We start from the raw sequence: 21,870 nt of genomic DNA, 5'->3' as shown, positions 1-21,870 counted from the left end.
CCTACGGGAAAACACACTTATTCATGGGCCCTTTGAATTGCGCAGACCACAAAAGTCTATTTTTAGCCCAGTCGATTCCCTGCGCTAATCTCTGACATTCGCCCTTCAAAAGCGACCACCGACTGACGATTACACCGAGTGAAGTCGGCGATTCGTGACATCTGTTGAAGTGGCAGCGGCTGAGAATAGGTTTCTTCCCCTTTAATCTGGCAACGAAACAGGTGTTAAGTTGTTTAAACACCAAACTGAAACATTTTTGCAAGGAATCATGTCTGCATTAACCACAGTACTTGTGGTCAAAATGCAAACAAAAAAACATCCTCTGATCATATATGCATTGTCTTTGAAACTGATTGGTCCACACCAGAGACAGCTTTCTTTTGTTGCCAGACAAAAGGGGAAAACCCTATTCTCATATTTTGGTACTGGCAAAGGAGGTCCCATTATGGCAGCGGCTGCTTTACCAGCTTTTTATATGTTTGTATATAAACCCATTTTTCCAGTCCTCCCACTTTTGGATGCACAGTGCTTTCTCTCCCCGCTGAGCTCCATGAGTTTCCTCCGAGTTCTCCGTTTTTCTTCCCATAGCTAAACAGAAAAAACTCCATACTAACTGGGATTGGCCAAAACTTCCCAATGATGACAAATTACTCCCACCGACTGCAAAAAACTTGAAAAAGAGTCTTCAGACTCAGTGAGGCCTTCCTGGGCCAAAACTGATTGGCCTACACCAGAGGCAGCCCTCTTTAGGGCCTAGTCTCACCACCAGTGTCAGACCAGAGAACTCCAAAAGACGAATCGTACAAATATGATGCACTAAAACCTATTCTTATTTTTTCATACTTTGATACCTACAAAAAGGTCCCATTTCAGTCATTCAGCCAACACCTTCTAGAACACGATTCGAATTTAGATCACTCTATCACGACCATCTAAATTAATGACATTTTAGAGAGCTGTCCATAAATAACGACATTTATTCATTCATGCGAATTAATGTTGAAGTAATTCGACAATTGAAGTTGTTTTACAGTTAGAAAAATCAAAACGTGTCGTCGCGTGTTAAAGCAAGGGCCCCTCGTGGTTCGCCCCGTGTATTACAGCCTCTCTCGCCGGAGCGAGTTCAGAATCAGAATGCATTTATACTGGTAGGTACCTCCTGGTTACACCAGCCCACAGGGGATTATTGTGTCCGTCCGTCGTGCATCCAAAAATGTGAGGGGTGGGACTGGGTGGAGAGGGGAGGGTGGGGAGGGGCTAGGTGGGGAGGGTGGGGTGGGGAGGGGCTGGGTGGGGAGGGTGGGGAAGGGCTGGGTGGGGAGGGTGGGGCTGGGCTGGGTGGGGAGGGTGGGGCTGGGTGGGGGGTGGGAGGGGTGGAGCTGGGTGGGGAGGGGAGGGGCTGGTCAGCCGTGGTGCTCTTATAAAACTCAACGTTTAACCTACTCACGCCGGCTTGTGCCCGCCCTCACAGTCGGCCATATTTGCGGAATACACCACGCCGCCGTTGACCCTGGCCATTGACCGAGCAACCCAACGTTCCTACCAGCTCCCTCCGCAGGAATGTTTTAGTGGAGAATTCCGATTAACTATAAAGCCTTTTTTCACAGATGTCGAGTAGGGGCAGGTCAGAACGTTATAACAACAAAATACAAAAACACGATAGGAGTGAAAGTTGTAGAAAAGGTAAGCCAATCACTTAAAATATATACAAACGAAACTATTGCAATCTTACCAGGTAAATCCCGCTGAGCTATTAAGTTTATTTTTCAGAAGCGACCTGGCACACAAATAATAGCTCAACGAAGTGGCTTACTATGTGGACATGTATATCAGCAAAACAATCGAAATTATCCAAACGCATGTTTCTAAATGTGGAGTATCGATGTATTAACTCAATCTGTATTACATTGCGTTTAAAATATCGTGTCGATTTAACGGGGTACATATTAAATCAATGTGCGCTTGTTATTGTTGAAATTAAATAACATTGGCTTATACCCCCCCCCACCCCCCACCATGTCCACAAACTGACGTCACTCACAATGCAACATTGGTGTTGTTGTCACTTGCTGACCCGCCCCTACTAAACATCAATAAAAAAAAGCGTCAGAGCTCATCGGATTCCTCCAGTCGAAATAAAACATTCAGATTAAGGTACGTGTTCAATCTTGACTTGAAGCTTTCGTGACTGCAGGAATTCATATTATTGGGTCTTTCGGTAAAGTCACGTAGATAGGTTAAAAGAAAATAACGGTGGTTTTTCGTTATTTTTTGTTATTTTCTTTGAACCTATCTACGTGACTTTACCGAAAGACCCCAGAATATAAGATACATGTTGTGGGGTTCCACGTGCTACTTGCCATCCCCTCAATTAACCACAAGGGGGCGGAATAACCCCCCTATTTTCTCCACAGCTCCAGGCATTAACTTATCTCTGCCGACGATAATTATAATTAGTGTAACAAAAATTGTTCCTGGGTAGTGTTATATTCTAATTGCTTATGCCTCAAAAGTACAGAAAATGGCTATTATTTCCCACAAACTTTAATTTTGTGGCCAGGACAGTGATATTTTTAAATGTACCTATTTTCAATGAGAAAACGTGGTGTGCATTTGTGTCATTCCTTCACGTAAAGTCCTGGTCACAAAAGCTAAGTTTGTGGGGAATACTAGCCATTTTCTATACTTTTGAGGATTAAGCAATTAGAAAATAACACTACCCATGAACCAAAATCGTTATTCATCACCATCATCACAACCACTGTCAACCACATCATTCACCACGGCCAACACGACGACCCGCACTTTCATCAACATGTCAATTCACTCTCACAACCACCTCCACAGTTGCCGCTGTCACAACCACCGCCAAAGATCCCTCCCTATATCGTCTTAACAGCCTGTAGGAGCAGCAAGTGCTGGTAACGAGCGCCTATGAAGGCCAGCACGGCATACGATGGGGTGCGGTGGCCAGCACCACTCCTTTGTCTCCCGATCACAACCACCTCGTTCACCACCAACAGCAATATGGCCCGGCCCTCGCTGCCCTGACCACGAAAACCTTCCGCGGCCGTGGCGATGAGTTGTGTTTGTTGGTGGCGAGTTTGCGTTGTTGGTGCGTGCTCTCACTCGGCCTCAAATGTGCCACGAGACAGGCCTCGTCGATTCCGGATTTGGTACGCCATGAACGTCCACATTTCCTTCACTCCCGCGCCTACCCATTAGGTGGCGGTGGTGGCGTCACTACAATAATTATTGCTGCCACGAGTAAACAGAAACTTTGCGGCGGTTGCAAGCGCTCAAGTTTCCTGGCAAATGCATTCAGGCGATTTACTGCGAAATGGAATGTTCAGACTGCGTACGATTCACCAGTGTGAGCATCGGACCATTTATCCTAGGAAGTCGAGATAACTTTGTGTGCCCTTCTGGTTCAAGGGAGCTCTGAAAAAGCCACTGCCCCCACATTCCATCCAGTCGGTGTGACCTCCTATCCATGAATCTTGAGTTTCTTACCGCCCCCCCCCCCCAACTAGACTGGAACGACAAATAACCCATTTGTTTTTTTGGGCCATAATGACATTCTAACTATAATATCCAAACTAAACTTGTGTTTTCATTTCCACTCATCTCATGTCCGTTGGAGTACTTCACATTTTTTTTTTACTCGTGAATGATAACAGAACTCTGAAGGAGGCCAGGTGGGTCGTAAGGGTACCACCGTCAGAGCATTGAGCCAGCAACCATGGAGGTTGCTTGAGCCGCACCCAGGTTGGAGCCGCTTGTTATCAAGACGGGTTCAAAAGTGGAGCGATTTGACGGTCTCGTCCAGCTCACACCAATGGCTGCAACACAGAAACATCATATTACATTTTAGTTTTTTTTTATTCAGTGGGCTTATTCCATCTCTGGGACTTTAACATGTCGGTATGACTAATTGTGAAATGGAAACTCATTGGGAGCGCAAAAAACTAAAATGTGCCTCTTGTGTGGCTTCAAAGATCGAGTGAAATTGGGGTCAATTGTGACATCTTCAATAAATACTGCTAGTTGCCGACTGCTGGGCGTTATGAAGCTCTGGGCCTGTGCTCTGCAATAATGATTAAATAACGTAGTGCACTGCTAAACTGCGACCTGACACTCACATGTGGCCTCAAGAAGCCAGTACAGCAAGTAGGTTGCGGACCTGCCTGTGTGTGTGCATTCTTGAATGTTATCTCATCGCGAGTTTCTGTTCCTCTGGACACTTGGGTTTCCTCCAACGAGCACATATCTACTCAAGAGAGAAATCCACTGGTCTCAAACTAAACAAATGAATACACTCTCAAGTGAGTATTTTCTGCCCGATGAATTGTTCATGTTAAAAGTTTTAGATGCATTAGTATGCATTTATCTTTTTTCAAGTACTTCATAAATGCACGGTGTGACAGCGATTCAGAGTTCAGAGCAATGAGCCAACAGCACTGAGATGATGCGTGTGAAACTGGGTTTTCGACACCCATGATTAAGCCATGTTCTCAAGTGTTGTGACGTTAACAGTCTCGGTCAGGTCATCGGTAATTAAAAAAAATGAAACTTATTATAGCTGTGAGAATTTTAAGGTACGTCTAACATGATGGACGTTCATTGCAGAGCATATAAAAGTGCACCCCACTTGCGCAAAAATGTTCTATTGAACGTCATTCAGATGTAATTCTGCATCATCTTCTTCAGGGGACATTATTTGCAAACCGCGAAAGTTTTTATGGAAATTTCCATCCCATGGCACGACACGGATAGCTCAACCGGAATCACTTCTTTTTATTCTTCCACCTGTCGGGCTTTCAGTCGGGTTTTCTGCAGAAGCAAGTACAGCAAACAGGACGCTAGCCAATTTGATTCTTGAACGTTATTGCATTGCATGTGTTGCCTGTTCTTCGCCACTTGAGTTTCCCCCTCCGACACACGCAAAAATCTGCTCAATAAGAGCCGAACTCAACACGTCACGCGGGACTATTCATTCAAAAACGAAGCATAGAGAGTCAACCGAGTCTCTTCTTGGTCAATAATCGAAAGGCGTTAACAGTTTTAAAACTAAACTTTTCAAAGTCGTAATCATCGAAATACAAATGTTCCGCTCAACTTAACATCGCCAGTCCATTACGCTTTCCTTATGTGCGGGCGAGCTGCCACGATAATTGTTTTGGAAGGAGTATATTTACTTTTTATTCGATACCCATAAAGCACGTGAGCGTACGTGCACGCGCGCGCGCGCGAGCGAACGTGCCGCAAATGCTCATGACTAAAATGTAACAAAGCCAATGTCAAAGTGGCCCCCCGCTGTGGTTGGGAGGGCTGCACACGCAGTGCGCGCGGAGTACGAAATATTTCCAAGCGTGTGTGTGTGTGCGCGCGTGTGTTTACGCTGGCTCTGTCGTTTGGCAGAATGACCCGGTCAAACGTTCGCCTGAGCACCGATGTAGTTGCCAACATCGGCGAGTAATTCATTCCTTATGGCCGGGTTCAAAAATAAGTCAGCGGTTCAGAGCGAGTTCAGGCAGCTGACCCGGCCGCCTTCTGCCTGTTTCATAGCGATCGGCAACACATCACGAAGAGGGATATTTTTTGTGACGCCCCGCCCCCCACCTCCTCCTCACCCCCCCACCTCCTCCTCACCCCCACCTCCCGCCAGATTCACGTTCAACAGGGGGTGGAGGGTCTCTTTGCTGAATAAACTTCCGTTTAGTTTCAAACAGCAAACATTTAATTTGTCATTTTCTCAGAAACCGCGTAGGATCTAGTGGTGAAAATAACTCCGGCTGTCTTCTTGCAAGGTTCCTCCGAGTGGTGAGAACCGGCGAAGTGAACGGCGGAGACAGGACAGCTGCCAAGAGAGCTGACGGGGGCAGCCACGGAGAAAACAAAGCAATGCAATCGTGGCTTGGGTAGAAATTATACATTTACAGTGGCAAATATTTTACAAATGTAGGCATGTTATGCGAATACAACGAAACAAGGATTACTCGAAAAAACTGATTTGGGTTGCTTGTTCTCAACAAACAAAAATCATTCCACTGGAGTCCATAAAATGAGTTGCACTTTCTGTTCTTTGGATGGATTTGTCACTGGCTCAGGACTGTGAACAGAAAATGAACATGTCCCATGTGCATTTGAGCAGGGATATGTAGGGGTTGTTTTTAAAGGGAGAACTATCCAAAATGCAGTGCATATGTTCACGTAGATCGTTTGAATCCGTAAAAACATTGCATTTTACGAACACACACCAAGAATCGTGACCTTATCGCGGTGGTGGGGTTTGTGTGTTCCAATGAGCATCAGAGCTATGTCGCCTGGAGTCTTGTACGCCTGGTAGGGTCTCTCTTGGCGAACAGGTCTGGGGGGAGGTTCCAGACAAATAACGGTCCAAACAAAGCCCCTCGTGAATGGTTCTGAAATATAAAAAATTTAAGAACCTCGCCCGGACAAGGTATACCGAGACACCCACCTTGGAGCCAAGCCTGGGAGCAGTGTTCAACGGCAAGCGCCTGGTAGCCGGGTGACCCACATAACCCGGATGGGCCCGGCCCAAAATGGCTACGGGGTGCCGTCATGTGGGCCCACCATCCGCAGGACGAAGGGTGAGGGGCGGTGCGAATGGAGTATGGCAGGGAGAGGGATGGTCTCAGATGGACTGGGCCTTGGCGATGGACGCTAGCTATTGATGTAGTCGGTATCACCTCCACACGCAGCATTGGCACTGGAACCAAGCTTCTCAATCGGGGGTGGTGGTCTCTCTCCTATTCCGGAGTAACCCCTGGTCAGAGGCCCCGGGCAGGTGTGGAGATACTCAAAAGCCCTCGGCTGGGTGCTGTGTTCAGTTGGAGTGTGTCCCAGTGGATGAGAAGGTCACCTCATAAAGGAAAACTCTGACTGTTGTCTGTGCTTATGCACCAAAGATCAGTTCAGAGTATTCGGCCTTCTTGGAGATGGTGGGTGCAGTGCTCGATAGAGTGCCGCCTAGCGACTCCATAGTCTTACTGGGCGACTGCAATGCTCACGTGTGAAACGATAGAGATACCTGGAGAGGCACGATTGGGAAGAATGGCCCCCATGATCTGAACCCGAATGGTCAGATGTTATTGGAATTCTGCGCTAGTCACGGAATGTCAATAACAAACACCGTGTTCGAACACAAGGATGTTCATAAGTGTACTTGGTTACACAAGCACCTTGAGCCGAAGGTCAATGTTTGACTTTGTAGTCTTATCATCGAACCTAAGGCTGTATGTTCTGGACACTCGGGTGAAGAGAGGGGCAGAGCTGTCAACTGATCACCACCTGGTGGTAAGTTGGATCCGACGCTTGGGGCACTGACCACATAGACGTGGAAGGCCCAAACGAATAGTGCAGGTTTCTGGGAACTTCTGGCGGAAGACCCAGTGCAGAAAGATTTCGACCTCAACCTCCGGGAAAATGTACCCTACATTCCAGGGGAGGTCATGGACATTGAGTGGACAATGTTCATAACCTCGATTCTCGATGCAGCTGCGAAAAACTGTCGCCTGAAGGGTGGCAGCAGTACCAGTCGCTGAATCGAAAGCCCAGGCATGCGTGGAGTTTGGAGAGGCCATGGTAAACCATTCGGCACCTTAGGAGAGGTCGACGGGACGTGGCCCAGGCTGTTCTCAGTAAGGGTGGCGTAACATTGAACTCAACTAAGGAAATAGTCGAGCCTCAGATTCATGAGGAACCATGCGGATTCCATCAGAGTCGTGAAACAATGGATCGGCTCTCTTCCCTCTCATATATATTTGAGGGGTCGTGGGAGTAAGTGTGGCACGTTAGGAATGGACCACTCTTAGAATTATTTCCTCGTGCAGCAATGGAGTAAAGTGTGGTTTTGTGAAGGTCCTTATTTGCTGTGCAGTAGTACATCAATGCACGCGTGTACGCCAGCATGCGATACCGAGTCGGGCCTGTAGGTGGCTGGCAGGGTTATTGAGTAACCTGGCCTGTAAACGAGTCACGTGGTTAATGGCGACTCAGTTGAGAATTGCTGTGTGTGACGCACGTGCTGTTGCATTTTACAGATTATCACAATGTGTTTGCCCTCGATTTGGAGCACCTGCCCACATCCTTCATTTCGAGTGTGCAAAAAATCCTTCTCCAGCCTACCTCTGCATTGCAGACTTGGAGAAAGCATATGAACGTGTTCCCCATAATGTCTTGTGGGAGGTGCTGCGGGAATACGATGTACAGGTCCCGCTTTTGTGCGTGATCCGGTCCCTCTATTCCCAGAGTGAGAGCTGCATCCGTATTCTTGGTATTAAATCAAAGTGGTTCATTGTGGGTGTCGGACTCTGCCAAGGGTGCGTCTTGTCTCCACTCCCATTTGTGATTTTCATGGACAGGCTGTCAAGGCGCAGCCGAGGTATGGAGAGTATCCAGTACGGGGGCATGGAGGTGGGTGGCATCACTGCTTTTTGTAGATGATGTTGTCCTCTTTGCCTCGTCAGTCTGTGATCTCCAGCGTGCACTTGACCGGTTTGATGCCGAGTGTGAAGCAGCTGGGGATGAGGATCAGCGCCTCCAAATCTGAGGTCATAGTTCACTCCTGGGAGACAGTGGAGTGTGCTCTCCAGGTGAGCAGGGGAACATTTACCATTGCGAGTGATGGTAAGTGGGAGCGGGAAAAATCGGCCAGCGGATCGGTGTTGCATCCAGTGATGTGGGCGCTGTACCATTCCGTGGTATTGAAGCAGGAGATGAGTTCTCGAATAAAGCTCTCGGTTTACAGGTCGATCGATGTTCCCACCCTCACCTATGGTCATGTACTTTGGGTAATGACTGAAAGGATGAGGTCGCAAGCATAAGGGGCCGAAATGAGGTTCCTCTGCAGGGTTCCCAGGATCACTCTCCGTGATTGGGCGAGGAGCTCGGTAATCCGGGAGAGCCTCAGAGTCGAGTCGCTGCTCCTCCAGTTCGATAGGAGCCAGTTGAGGTGGTTCGGACATCTGGTAAGGATGCCCCCCGATAGACTTCCCCTGGAACTCCACCGGGTACGTCCCACTGGGCAGGACTATGTCGCACGGCTGGCCTTGGAACACCTAGAGTCTGTCGCCAGGGAAAGAGAGGTCTGGACCACCCTACTCAACATGCTGCCGCGACCCTCACCAGGACAAGCGGAGTGAGAAACGAACGATCGATATACTTTTAATATATGATTATTGGATGACCACGAAACGCAGAGTACTCCAAACACCAAACAGCCACCCATTACAAGGCATCAAGTTTTCATTAACCACACATACTTGCTTTGATAATAATGTATGCATTATTATTGAAACGGATTGGCTTACATCAGAGACAACATATTTCGTGTGGTTAATGCAGACTTGATAATGCCTAGCAACAAGTGCCTATTTGGCGTTTGGAACATCTAAACCCCCCCCTGTATTATTGCCAAAAAGGGCCAAAGCCTTTTCTTTTTTAGCATCTTAACACTGACATTAAAAAAGTCCCAGAGATACTGCAAACAGTTGCCACTGCAGCACAAACAAAACGACAAGCCTCTGAGATGGCCGAGTAGCTCAGAGTTCACAAAAACTGAGCCAGCATAACTGCAATCCTGGTTCTGGGCAGCCATCCATTATTAATCTGGGTGCTCCAGTGCAGCAAGTTAATTGTGTCAATCTGGCTACCCAAGGACTTAACGGAAACAATCTCATTCGAATGTCACAAATTTTATCTAACGTTACAAGCTCTCACAAATGTTATATTTTGTTTTAACTGCCACGCGATTAGCGTGTCTGTAGCAGGAGTTTCTGTGAAATCTCCATCCACGGGCCAACACAGGGCGACTCAGCGCACTGCGGGAGCTCGGTACGGATGGGTTTTTTTTCACTTGACTTCATGCCGATAGGAATAACTTAACAAGAACAAAAACGCAATAAAAACTTCAAATAATAATCTTTGTTTTCATGTTGTTACAATCTTTGACTTTTGGCCGGATCGCAGTTGAAAAAAGTGCATTTTAGCTGAAATGGGCCCGATCCGAAATAAACTGACTTGACTTGTCCCGAGAATCAGTGCGTGTCACCATCGTGCTCATAGTAAAGGACAATTCTGCCCCACATCCTGTGTGACAACTTGGCTCTATATTACATTATGCGTGTGATCCGTTTACAGATACCCCACGGTGCAGTACTGTACTGTATCCCGCGTTCAATGAATACGTAGAGTGTGCAGTGCTGGTGGAAGGGCCTCACAAATCCGAGGAATGATCAGCACTCCGTTCACTTCAGCTCCAAAGTGCTCCTGAGTGGAGACTAAAGTGAGACATCTAGAACAATGACATGGTTACACGGGTAGAATGTTGGTCAACTGGATAAAGGATATAAACAGAGTATGCAGGGCGATCCATTGATTTATAATTACCATCCTTTCAACAGGTGGTGAATATTATGAGAGCGGTGGCTCCCGTATCTAACAGGTGAACAGACAAGGAAGGTGGTGGTGTGGGTGAGAGATTCACTGTGGCACACGCAGGCACACGCGTCACCATGAAGGAAACTACTGTCCTCACGACACGTATTGCAAAATCTGACACGAGTTCAATGACAATTGTAAACTAAACATTCCAATAACTGCGAACAATGTGCCGCTTGCAATGGAGGCTCGTTCTTAACAACCCTTAATCTAAATATTATAATTTTCTCCATACTGTACTATTGTAGCGTGGTATCTATAAATGGATTCACCTGTATTTATCCGTAAAAACCAAACCAACATGGGTAGACCAAAATACAAACTTTGGTAACCTAGGTTTAACAGGACAATGTGGATATTATGTACATAAAATAGCCGATGTAATAATCAACAATTATTATGTTTATTATCATTAGAACTTGGCTTTGCTATATGCATTTGCTCTCAGATGTGGGGAGGGAGAGTGTGTGTGTCAGTAGCGGGGGATGCACAAGACTCGCACAACTGAGGCAGCAGCCACCTTCCTGACTGAGCACGTGGTTGGTGTCTGGTGGGATGCCAAGGGGTTATAGGGAACTATCAAACCTGTCAAACACTTATCAGTGCCTACCTTATTACAGACCAATTCAGACCTCATTGGCCAGCCCGTGACCTTGTCAATCTCAACGTTCATCCCACAAAGTCCCGTCAAAACAAAGAAACACAAATAGTAAACAAATTACTTTTTGCCCGTATTGAAACGGCTATACGCTGTATGAACCTGAAAAACTCAATTTCCCTGTACCAGAATACGAGGTAAACCGTATGGGTTGACAGATATGAACTATGAATTAATATACGTCCTCTCACCTCAGATATTTAAACACAATCGGAGTGCCGACGACCAAACCACACTGAATGCATCCAATCTGGTCACGTCTCGGAAGCCAAGCAAGATTTTCGAACATGCTTATAGACGCGCTTTAATGATTTCCAAACAATGCGTAAAAAGCACACGGCCCCAATGTACATCTAGAACGACTTAAAGAAGTGCACTGTTGTTCTCTTGTCTGAGATCAGCATCAAAATAAATGTGAACAAATTTCACCAACTGACAGCAACGGTGATGCAGTGATAGGCAACTGTGGATTGGTTTCATGCTCATTCGGACTCATCAGCAGAGCAGCATAGTCACCAATGCTCACTTCTGCAGAAGTCTACCTCAGGGAGTCATGTATGTGGAGTCCCCATTAGCTTAGCCAATTCCAACAGTAACGAAATCTTCTTCTTGGTTCTTTCGGTAAAGTCACGTAGAATGGAAAAAATAAAATAATAAAATAAAACATAATAAAATAATTCTCACGACGAATTTTATTGTTTTATTTTATTATTTTCATTCTACGTGACTTTACCGAAAGAACCAAGAAGATGAATCCCTGCAGTCACGAAAGCTTTAAAACGAAATCTCACGAGAAAACCCCCATCATCACAGAATAACAGAACAGCTATGTGCATTATTGATCACCAAGGCTTGCTAACTTGTGTAGGCGTACACTGCAAGGACTGCGAGTTGCCAGTACATGGCAGTGCAGCAGTGGGTGTGCTCTGCAGATACATCTGCTCAACTCACTGAATTAGGTCAGTATGTGGGTTAAATCTATTTGTGCTGGGATTGAAATGCTGTTCCCCATCAAATGCTTGGGGTGTGTGTCCCCCACCCCCCGCCACAAGTACTCCAATTTCCTCCCACGTAACCAAACACCCAGCAATGGGGTTGACCAAACATGCCGAAGCAGGACCCTCTTTAAAAAAAAAACTACAGAATACACAGCGAATCTTTCTTGGATACAGAATGACAATTGTGCTTCGTGTGTGACGTTAGTAATGGCTTCACACGATGATACTTATTACAGACACGCCGTTCTCAAACGCAATACCTCGTGGCTTATTGTACAAGTAAACAATTCTCCCCCGTGTGTGTGTGTGTGTATCAGGTACTGGCACATATATGCACACCTATTCAGTGGCGAGGCATGGTTGGCATGGGCCTTGCTGGTTAGGAATGATATGCCCACCTCTGCCTGCACTCTCGACAACTGCTGCATGTATATTTGGTGTAAACAACAAAAAATACATTCTGGACTATGATGACCATAGTCCAGAAAAAGTGGCAGTTTTGCATGCTGCATATAAGGCAATCTTTGCACGCGCAACGGACGTCTTTGTATGTGTGTTGTTAAACATCGGTGACGATTAACTGAACCGGTCCTGGGCCTCCCCTAGGTCGACTCGGCCTCAAATGTGTACCCGGTGCGATGTGTAAACATCGCCACCACTGGGGAAACAAAGGCGGCCGGGCGTGGTGTTGGCCACTCACCCCCTCGTGTGCCGTGCCGGCATTTACAGGTGCTCGCTAACAGCACTTGCCCCAACAGTCGGTTACGGCTATCTTTGTCTTTGTTGTTAAATACAAGTGGAAGTGAATCGGATGAAGTGAAAGATGATGCCTAACGAACGATGATCGATAGGCGACGGTCGATGGCGACAGTGGTGGCTGGTTGCGATTACGTGTGGCACGTGTCACTCGCTCCCACCCGCCTCAATTTCTCTCGTGTCCCCCGGTCACCCAGGACCCCCACCCCCCACCACACGAACAGGGCCACCCTCCCCAGCGGCTGCCATCCATCCCGCGCGCGCACTCTCCCCTCCCCAATAATCCCACAGCCACCCCCCAGAGCCGAGCAGTCGCGCGCTCCTCGCATTGTGCCGTTATAAACGCGGCGGTGGCGGCGGCGGCACAGACTTACACAGGCACCTCATTATGATTGCGGTCATTAAAGCCAACGAGTTGAATTCCACCACGAATATCTCGTTCGGCGGCCAGATTTGTCGCGTCCGCTCAATTTTCGCCCGCGCGATAAGCTCCAGAGCGGCGGGGAGGAAGACACGGCTCACGGTGTAAAGGTAACTCTGCACATTTGTTCGCGCACGGGACAAGGCCTCTTCCGCTTTACTCCACCTGGGTGCGGTGGAGGGACAACGCTCATCGAACCGAACCAGCGGGCTCATCGTATCCAGGAGGTCGCACGCCACACGTGATATGATCGCGGGCGTGCACTCCTCTATGGGCGCCTCGCCCGCGTTGTCAGCAGCGGCAGCAGCTGGGGTGATCCGCAAGAAAGAACGAGGAGGTGATCCTCCTGCCGTGCACTGCGCGCTGCGCGGGGCCCTGCACGTGAAACGTCTCGACGGGGACACGTGGCCCAGGACCTCCTCCTTAACCACCTCGGCCTCCTCCACCACCACCACCTCCTCCTTCACGGTGGGGTCCGGGACCCGCTCGAACCGCCCCATAACCGAGTCGGCCTCCTCCTACAATCGCGGCGACCTGCTGGAGGTACCACGTACCCTCTTCACGCATTTCGGCATCTACCTGGGGGATGACCGAGTCGCGCACTTCTTGCCCGACATCCTGCCCCTGCTCACCAGCGACCAGCAGCTCCTGTGCAAGGTGGTGACCAACACTCGGCTCATCCTGGGCTCCGTGGCTCGACGCGGCACCGTCAGGGTCGACTCGGTGGCCGACTTCGTGTACGGGGCGCCCCAGGTGCTCGTGAACGCGGCCGACCGGCTCGCCCACGAGCCCCCGGACGCGCGCCGACGCGCCTCCCTGCCCGGGGAGGTGGCGGCCAGGAGGGCCGAGAACTACTCGGGGGACACCGTCTACTCGCTGCTGTGGAACAACTGCGAGCACTTCGCCACGCACTGCCGCTACGGCGACGCGTGGAGCGAGCAGACCGAGCAGGTACGCAGAGAGAGAGAGCGAGCGCGCGCAGACGTTCGCGATGCGTTCCCTCCACGCTGGTCCGAGCCACTCCGGTGGCGGGAGGCGGGGTTCTTCCGATTCTGCGATCGTTAAACCACCAGCCTCCGGTAAACACGAGTAGCCGAACTAAGTCATCGTTGGGATGTATACAGCGTATACACGACAGCGTCTACATACCATCGATGTGTACAGCGTGTGCATACCAACTGCGGTTCCAGAACCTCATGCGGCTCTTTCAGGACTGCTTCTTGTTGACATTATGGATTGCGGCTCTTGAAATATTGAGAGGAGGGGGGGGTTACCAATTTGCAAAACGATGGCTCTTGTTGCTTTGCTTTGCCGACCCCAGGTCTAAACGAAACCGCATCTCATAAACTCCGTACACAATTTACAGATGACACAATTTACAGATGACTGTACTGCGTGTATATTTAAGAGACGATCGAGGCATAGGCCAGAGAGACAGGCATTCGTAGAAAGAAGCCCGGCGGTGTAATGAAACCGGAGAAGCACGGATGGCTTGTGCGTACGGTGCAAAAGAAGTGTATTTATGCAACAAGAGTTCCAGACTTGGGGGTCAGCAGAGGAGAATGTAACCGCGTGGATCCTCATCTGGTTACAGATGTATTAAACTTACCTACCCGCCTACCATTTTATCACCACCACCACTATCATCACCATCAATTGTCATCATCGCCTACGCTCCGTTCCCGTTCCAGTGCATTTACAGACATCAGTGCACGCTCGCACTCGCACATACATATTCTGTTGAAGCACCCAGCACAGCCCAGCGAGTATGAAATGTGTAAATATGCGTTGCCGGATGATGTGCTAATAAATAATGCACAGCCATTTGTCAATCTACTGTTGGCCGAATGCCTCTTCACGCTATGGAATCATCAGGGGGGTTTTTTGACCATACTTCACCGCGCTGGTCGGTGCTAATTGGTGGAGAGGGGATGCCCAGTGACTCGGCAATCGAACTCGGGTAGCCGGATTCCTAGTGCCACGCTAACCACCGTCGTCACCCAGTAAGTAACTCGAAGAACGAGTGAATCGCAAACAAGCCCGTACCTTGCTGCTAATTAATTAGCACACAGCTGCGCGTTAATCAATTAACACCAATGATCGTAATCGCGCTGGCACACACCGCGGGGGGCGGGTGGTGGGGGGTTTGGAACGATGAATGGAATTGACCCGATTAACCACGAACATTGTTGCCTAATAAAGCTACCATCAATGACCGTACTGTTTACCGACAATTAGTGTGTCATTTCACCCATTCTAGATTTGAAGCTTTCGTGACTGCAATGATTCATATTCTTAGGTTTTTTCGGTAAAGTCACGTAGGTAAAAAAACATTAAAAAGTAAAATAAAAAAAATAAAAATCACGACGTTTCGGAGGCAACACAAGCTTCCGTCTTCAGGTGGTACCGTCACAGCCACGACAGCTGTATCAAGTAAATGAGAGATTGCAGAAGCCACCACTCCGTTTATATAATGGTTGGAGAAGGTGGTGGGGCAAGGGCCGCATACTTTTATTAATATGGTAAGGTGAGGTTTAATAAAAGTATGCGGCCCTTGCCCCACCACCTTCTCCAACCATTATATAAACGGAGTGGTGGCTTCTGCAATCTCTCATTTACTTGATACAGCTGTCGTGGCTGTGACGGTACCACCTGAAGACGGAAGCTTGTGTTGCCTCCGAAACGTCGTGATTTTTATTTTATTTTACTATTTAATGTTTTTTTTTACCTACGTGACTTTACCGACAAAACCGAATAATATTTCACCCATTGCCGAGAATTGGCACGCGTGGATGTAGGTTCATTTTCGGATGCTCTTGTACTGGAAGTGTTTCTCGGGAGCTGAGTTTCAATGCCACAGCTCCACTCCAAACGTAATTTGATTCCACCTGTATGGTTGCATTTGCCAGTAGTTTAATGCTATTGTAAGAAAAAACAAAAGCATTTGAACGGCCTTTTTTTTTGTAAATCGTGTTGTGCTTTTATATTAAAATATTTGGGCTCTGCTTGTTTGTTGACATGTCAGTCGCCCCGCATTACATGAGAGGTGCTCTCTCACAGATACTTTATTTTCATTGGCGTAGTGTAGTTGGCATGAGCTCTGTCCCAATTATTCCATTCTTCATAGTCTAGTGCCTCCAGTACAATCTACGTGGGCCCTGGTGCAATTGCACTGCCTGCACACTCGATAGCTACGCCACTAACCCACCTTGTCCCCAAGAGACTGTAAGATGAATCCTTGTATACATTACACATAAAAAAAAAAGTTGCATTCGTGTGATTTTAGATGTCAAAGGAACCCTTCATATATGTTTAAATGTTCATATAATAGCAGTCTTATAAATGTTGTTTTTGTATCTGGAAATACAGAAAGGAGGATCGTTGATACGTACTTATGACCCGCGATGTTCCAGCAACACAATGAGTTTGTAGTGTATGTCATCACAGTCCACCAGGGTGGTGGACATAATGCAGATGCGGGAGGTGGTGGAGGGGGTGTAAAGACTGTCCCTCTTAGCATTCGTCTGTCAACGTCTTGGTGCAGTTCTGCTCGTTCCTCAAGAGGTGCGTCAGGGACAAGCGCAGCGTCTTCGTGGGGGCCACCCTGGGCCTCTCCCTGACCTTCTACTGCGGAGCGTCCCTTCTCTTCGCCATCATCACCTTCGTCATCTCGCTGCTCATCTGGATGGCCGGATGACCGACGCGCAAACGCCAAGCCACGAGCAGAGTTGACCTTTCCTCCGCAACACTCGCCACGTTTAGCAGAGAATATCCACCCAACCGCTGGGAAACAGTTTTATTACAGATCAAAAAACACCCAAAGTTTAATTTCTTCCAGTGCCTTTAACGTGCCTTTATTTGACCCGGCCATTAATAATCCGGAATCTCAAATGTTATATGCTGCAACTGAGCTCAGGTGCACGTGCACAGTCCTTGTGTGAATTCCCTGCTGGATAAGGCCCTTCCTGATGCCGTGCGAGTCGTGGAGGATTATTTGACCATACTTCACGCAAGTTAGGGGGAGGGGGGGTGCACAGAAGTATAGTACAACAATGGATTTTGCAGCACTGTCCACTAATGTAGCCTTGGATTCATATTTACAAGATGTATTATTACATAAAGCAATTTATATATTGTATGTAAAATTGCCAACGTTTCACATTACTTGTTTGTGCATATAAAATGTCAGCTGTGTGGCCTTATGAACGGTATTTTTCATCGCAGGTACAAGATGATGTGGTTGTACTTGAAAAACAATGCAATATATATGCGTGTAGGAGAGGGCAAATGTTACATTGGGAAGTGACTTACGTCATAACGTTCAGTCGGTGGAATTGACTGATACGGCAAATCTTGATTTGAAGCTTTCGTGACTGCAGGAATCCATACTCTTTGGTTCTTTCGGTAAAGTCACGTAGGTAGAAAAATAAAATAAAACAAGTAATAATACATCACGACGTTTCGATCGCAACACAAGCGGTCGTCCTCAGGCGGAAAAAATAATCCAGCAGTTCCACAAAAAGCAATCCAGTGATTTTACCGAAAGAACCAAAGAGAATGGATACGGCAAAGCTGAAAATTGGGGTCGTTGTACGAATCAACATGCGTGATGCCACGGTGAAACCTCAACGTAGGCAAGTTCCTTGACTCTAGATATGAAGCTTTCGTGACTGCAAGGATTCATACTCTTAGTTCTTTCGGTAAAGTCATGTAGGTAAAAAATGAAATGAAAATTATTATTTTATTTTTTATTAATTTTAATTTCATTTTTTACCTACGTGACTTTACCGAAAGAACTAAAAGTATAAGTTCCTTGACACCAGCGAGTCAACCCTCGAGCGCGACCGTGCTTCCAGGGTGGCGGGTGGAGGGTCACGGCAGAGTTAACGATAAACAAAACATGAAACAATCGCATGTTGGTTCTTTCGGTAAAGTCACGTAGAAAGAAAATAAATTAAATAATATAAATTATTTTCTTTCTCCGGGACTTTACAGAAAATAAATTAAATAATATAAATTATTTTCATTCTCCGGGACTTTACCGAAAGTTGCAAAAAGTAATTCCTGCAGTCATGAAAGCTCCAACTCAAGATGAAACAATCGTTCAATGATACACAGAATGAGTAACTCTCCCCCGTCTGCTTTTGTCTATTTTGCGTTAAGCTGAAAATCGGAGTTAAAAGCTGTGACGTCCATCGCTTAATTGCACTCATTTTTGTTTCAACATCTTTTGACTTGAATGGTCATTCAGAGGTTGGGGGGGGGGGGTTGGGCTGAGCCCATTAGCATCAGGAGGGATAAGGGTGCTCAGCAACCACGTCCGACAGCGCCGATGGGATGGTGGTGCTGAACCGATCGCTACACATCTCATCACGGCAACACAGCTCGGTGCTCTGATGCCACTAATATTGCATGCACCTGGGTAACGTGTACACAAAGTACTCGCACACCTTTATGGAAACAGGCGGTAAAAAAAAAACCACAGACAGAACCCGTGTACGGGCTCTCAAAGGGGGCAGAGTCACAACCAAGATGTCACCTTCACCACATCTGCTCTCTGGCTCCCAGAGTCACGAAGTGTTCTTTTTGATGAGGGTGTTTGCAATGGGCATGGCTTCATCTGAGGCAGATCTGCCCCGGTCATCGGCAAACCCGGAAAATATGTCCGTGGTCGGGCACACTACGTCTTGGCAAGCCTTTCGCTGGGGCTGTAGCTGCTTGTCACGTGCCAACAGTGACCTGGGGGGAAAAAAACATTAAATGAAATATGAAACCCATTGCAAAAGTAGCTTTAGGGAAGTAGTTATCTCGGCAGGTGTGGTTGCTAAATTCGTTGTCACTTAAAAAATATAAACTGTATATACAACCCATTGACAATTCAGTGTTGGATAAAGCCTCTGTTTCCTCTCACACTGTGTCAATTGTAGAGTTTGGTTGAACATACTTCACCATGCTGGGTAATATGGGTTTGGTGAAGGTAGGAATCCTGGACCGGTTCCGATATCACTCAATGGGAATCAAATTCGTAGCCAGCGGGTCCACAGCGCATTGCGGTCCCGAACCCACCCTTGTTGCAGTCAAAATTAAATGGTTAATGTTGAAACTGTTGTTTGTAATTGGAGAGGGTTTGGCAAGAGCGAGTTGTCTCGAGCTAAACAAAATATCTGCAGCAATTCCAAACATAGACGGAAGCTTTTCTCATTGAATGTTATATTTCCCTGTCATTGAGATATTCCAGAATCCACTCTCTGAAGTGAATCATATGTTTCAGCATATCAAGTAACTGTATTTCATTAGCATTGTGTATCTCGGTGATACGCTTTACACATTCCACGTTGATTCCGTATGCTGTATTAAACCCAAGAAAATGTATAAAATGCTATACGTTTAACTTTCACGGACTTGTTATTACGGTGTGCATGCACAGCGCTCTCACTTTAGAGTATCCCAGAGATATATTTTATGATCATTAGCGGCGCAGTTGTAAATGTTTGGGTTGGGAGAAATTGATAGCGATCCTGGCGCAAGAGGCGTGCTCGCTCTGGCCTATATTCTGTGTGTGTATAAATCCCGGCCACGACCCCTGCGTGAACCAGCGATGGCACTGAGCGAAAAACAAACCAAGCAAAATCGTAGCACCCCACGCAACCCAAAGGGCCCCAGATCCGTCAAAAATATCAACATTAATATTACATTCTAAGCAACATAAACGTACAAGTAAAATCTCTCCCCTACCTAATCTGCATCTCTTTTCTCATCTCACTACATCCCTGTAGCGTGTCGACATCTGTCACGTTCATGACATCCGCCTAACACGGAGCTCTCCTCTCTCATCTCAATACATTTCTATTTTTTACCCTCTATGATTTCTCTTACCTCACGACATCTATAACTCTTGCCTAAATCTCTTCTGTTTTCCCACTAGGATTTTCAAAATTATAAGCACAGATGACCCTACATTGGGAAATGTTTTTTGGCACGATCTATGACATATTTTTATTTTATTTTGTCTCTGGCCTTGTCTGCAAGAAAAGAAAAAGCCATTCTAGCAGCCTTCGACAATCAGGCGTGCCTGATCAGTGGCGAAGCGCGGTCCGCATGGGCCTCGGTGCTAGGACTGAAATGGATCCCCCCCCCTGCCTCAAATTCTCTCCGTCGCCTGGAGCCCCTCCAGCCCGTGCGCTGCAGTGCGGTTGCACCGCCGACACACTTGATAGGTCCGCCAACTTTGTCAGATGTTTAAGAGCTCAAAAAGAGAGAGAGATTGTTGGAAATAAGTGTACGCCTATAATCCAGCAACTCCGACACAGGGTTGGTGAATAGCGCAAATATGATGGAGCTTGTATGAAACACTCGCACGCAAAAGTAAGGAGGCACTTGGATACAGCAGTACAGCAAGTCGGATTCTGGGAGATTTAATTAGTATTCCTTTATTTACCTGGGCTTTGTGGGAACTGCTTTTTGTACTAAACGTGGAACGATCTACAACACATGGAATGTATGTCATATCCTACCAAACTGGGAATATTTCTTGAAATTAATCATTACTAATTGTTATGACCAGTAATCGTAGTAATGGGGCAGCATAAGAAGTGCTGCTGATAGTGGTGATGGTCATGTAGTGGGAACAGCTTTAACTTCACCTTCCTACTCGATGTTGAGTCCCTCCGGTCGTTAACCCTGAATAGCTTCAGCATGTCCAGAAGGCAAATCCAAATGCATGACAGACCTGCTTTGTGGGTACAAAACCACAAGAGGAATCCCACCACACATCCCTGCATTTGTAGACAAAACAATTCAAGCATTTCCAACAGCACAGTGTTATCTTGTGTTGCATTTCTGCAGACACAGTACAAGGCTTTTAACTTGTTGACAATAATGACTTTCAAAAGGAATATATTTAAGCCCACGCACATAATTTTTGGGATATAAAATTAGGGTGCACATTTTTAAAAGGCCAGCAAAGCCTTGCACATAATAGCCTTTCACAGAAATAAAGCTTCGCCTATCAGTTTCTACATTGAGAAAATGTAAAAATATTGAACAATCGAAAAATCTCAGCATAACACACTTGTTAAACGATGCTTCCACATGTTTAAAGGACATTTAAAAGTGGCATTTCACAAGCAACACATTTTCATCCAAGCGAGTAGATAGTGTGGCTTCAGGGCCATAGCTTACCGATGGTCAGTCACTCCCTATGCCATGGTTTCTTTCCCCATGAACTTCACTCACTGAACCCTCCACCCAGCTTGAGGACCCGATCTATCAGGCCAACTATCTCATCTCATCTGCACTTTGTTCAACCACCACACTGCAGATGAAAACGCTTCCCCATTCTGCTTCTGAGATCGTCGCACTGCTCCACTTCAGAATTGCCTCCCATCGCCATATTTTCCAAAATTCTTATCACCTTTGGTCAATTCCAGAAGTGCAGTACCGTATTCTCCAGATCAGAAAACGACTCCAGAAAGTGAGACGCACCCCAAACTTGTGCCCGGTGTGAATAAAGTTACATAAATTTGGTAACACGCACTTTTAAGTTTACTTACTCTTTGATTCTTTCGGTAAAG

The 21,870-nt window shown here is 46.9% G+C and overlaps 1 protein-coding gene across 1 annotated transcript; it reads left to right on the top strand.

The window, feature by feature from the left end:
• The first annotated feature begins 13,090 nt into the window (after positions 1-13,090).
• On the top strand, positions 13,091-17,442 carry LOC144722688 (lecithin retinol acyltransferase-like). The gene is made up of 2 exons (XM_078601003.1): positions 13,091-14,248; positions 16,842-17,442. Exons 1-2 carry the CDS (start codon positions 13,544-13,546, stop codon positions 16,992-16,994), a joined length of 858 nt encoding a protein of 285 aa, XP_078457129.1. The 5' UTR covers positions 13,091-13,543; the 3' UTR covers positions 16,995-17,442.
• Positions 17,443-21,870: the final 4,428 nt, after the last annotated feature.

This window comes from Lampetra planeri, chromosome 15 (genome assembly GCF_965212315.1).
Source record: "Lampetra planeri chromosome 15, kcLamPlan1.2.h2, whole genome shotgun sequence".
Taxonomy (NCBI): Eukaryota; Metazoa; Chordata; class Hyperoartia; order Petromyzontiformes; family Petromyzontidae; genus Lampetra; species Lampetra planeri.
The sequence above is the reverse complement of the archived record's forward strand: the minus strand, read 5'-3'. Positions and strand labels throughout refer to the sequence as shown.

Coding starts and splice junctions, on each gene's coding strand:
- LOC144722688 (XM_078601003.1), top strand. CDS start 13,544: ATGATCGCGGGCGTGCACTCCTCTATGGGCGCCTCGCCCGCGTTGTCA. Junction 14,249..16,841: donor GGAGCGAGCAGACCGAGCAG/GTACGCAGAGAG, acceptor GTCTTGGTGCAG/TTCTGCTCGTTCCTCAAGAG.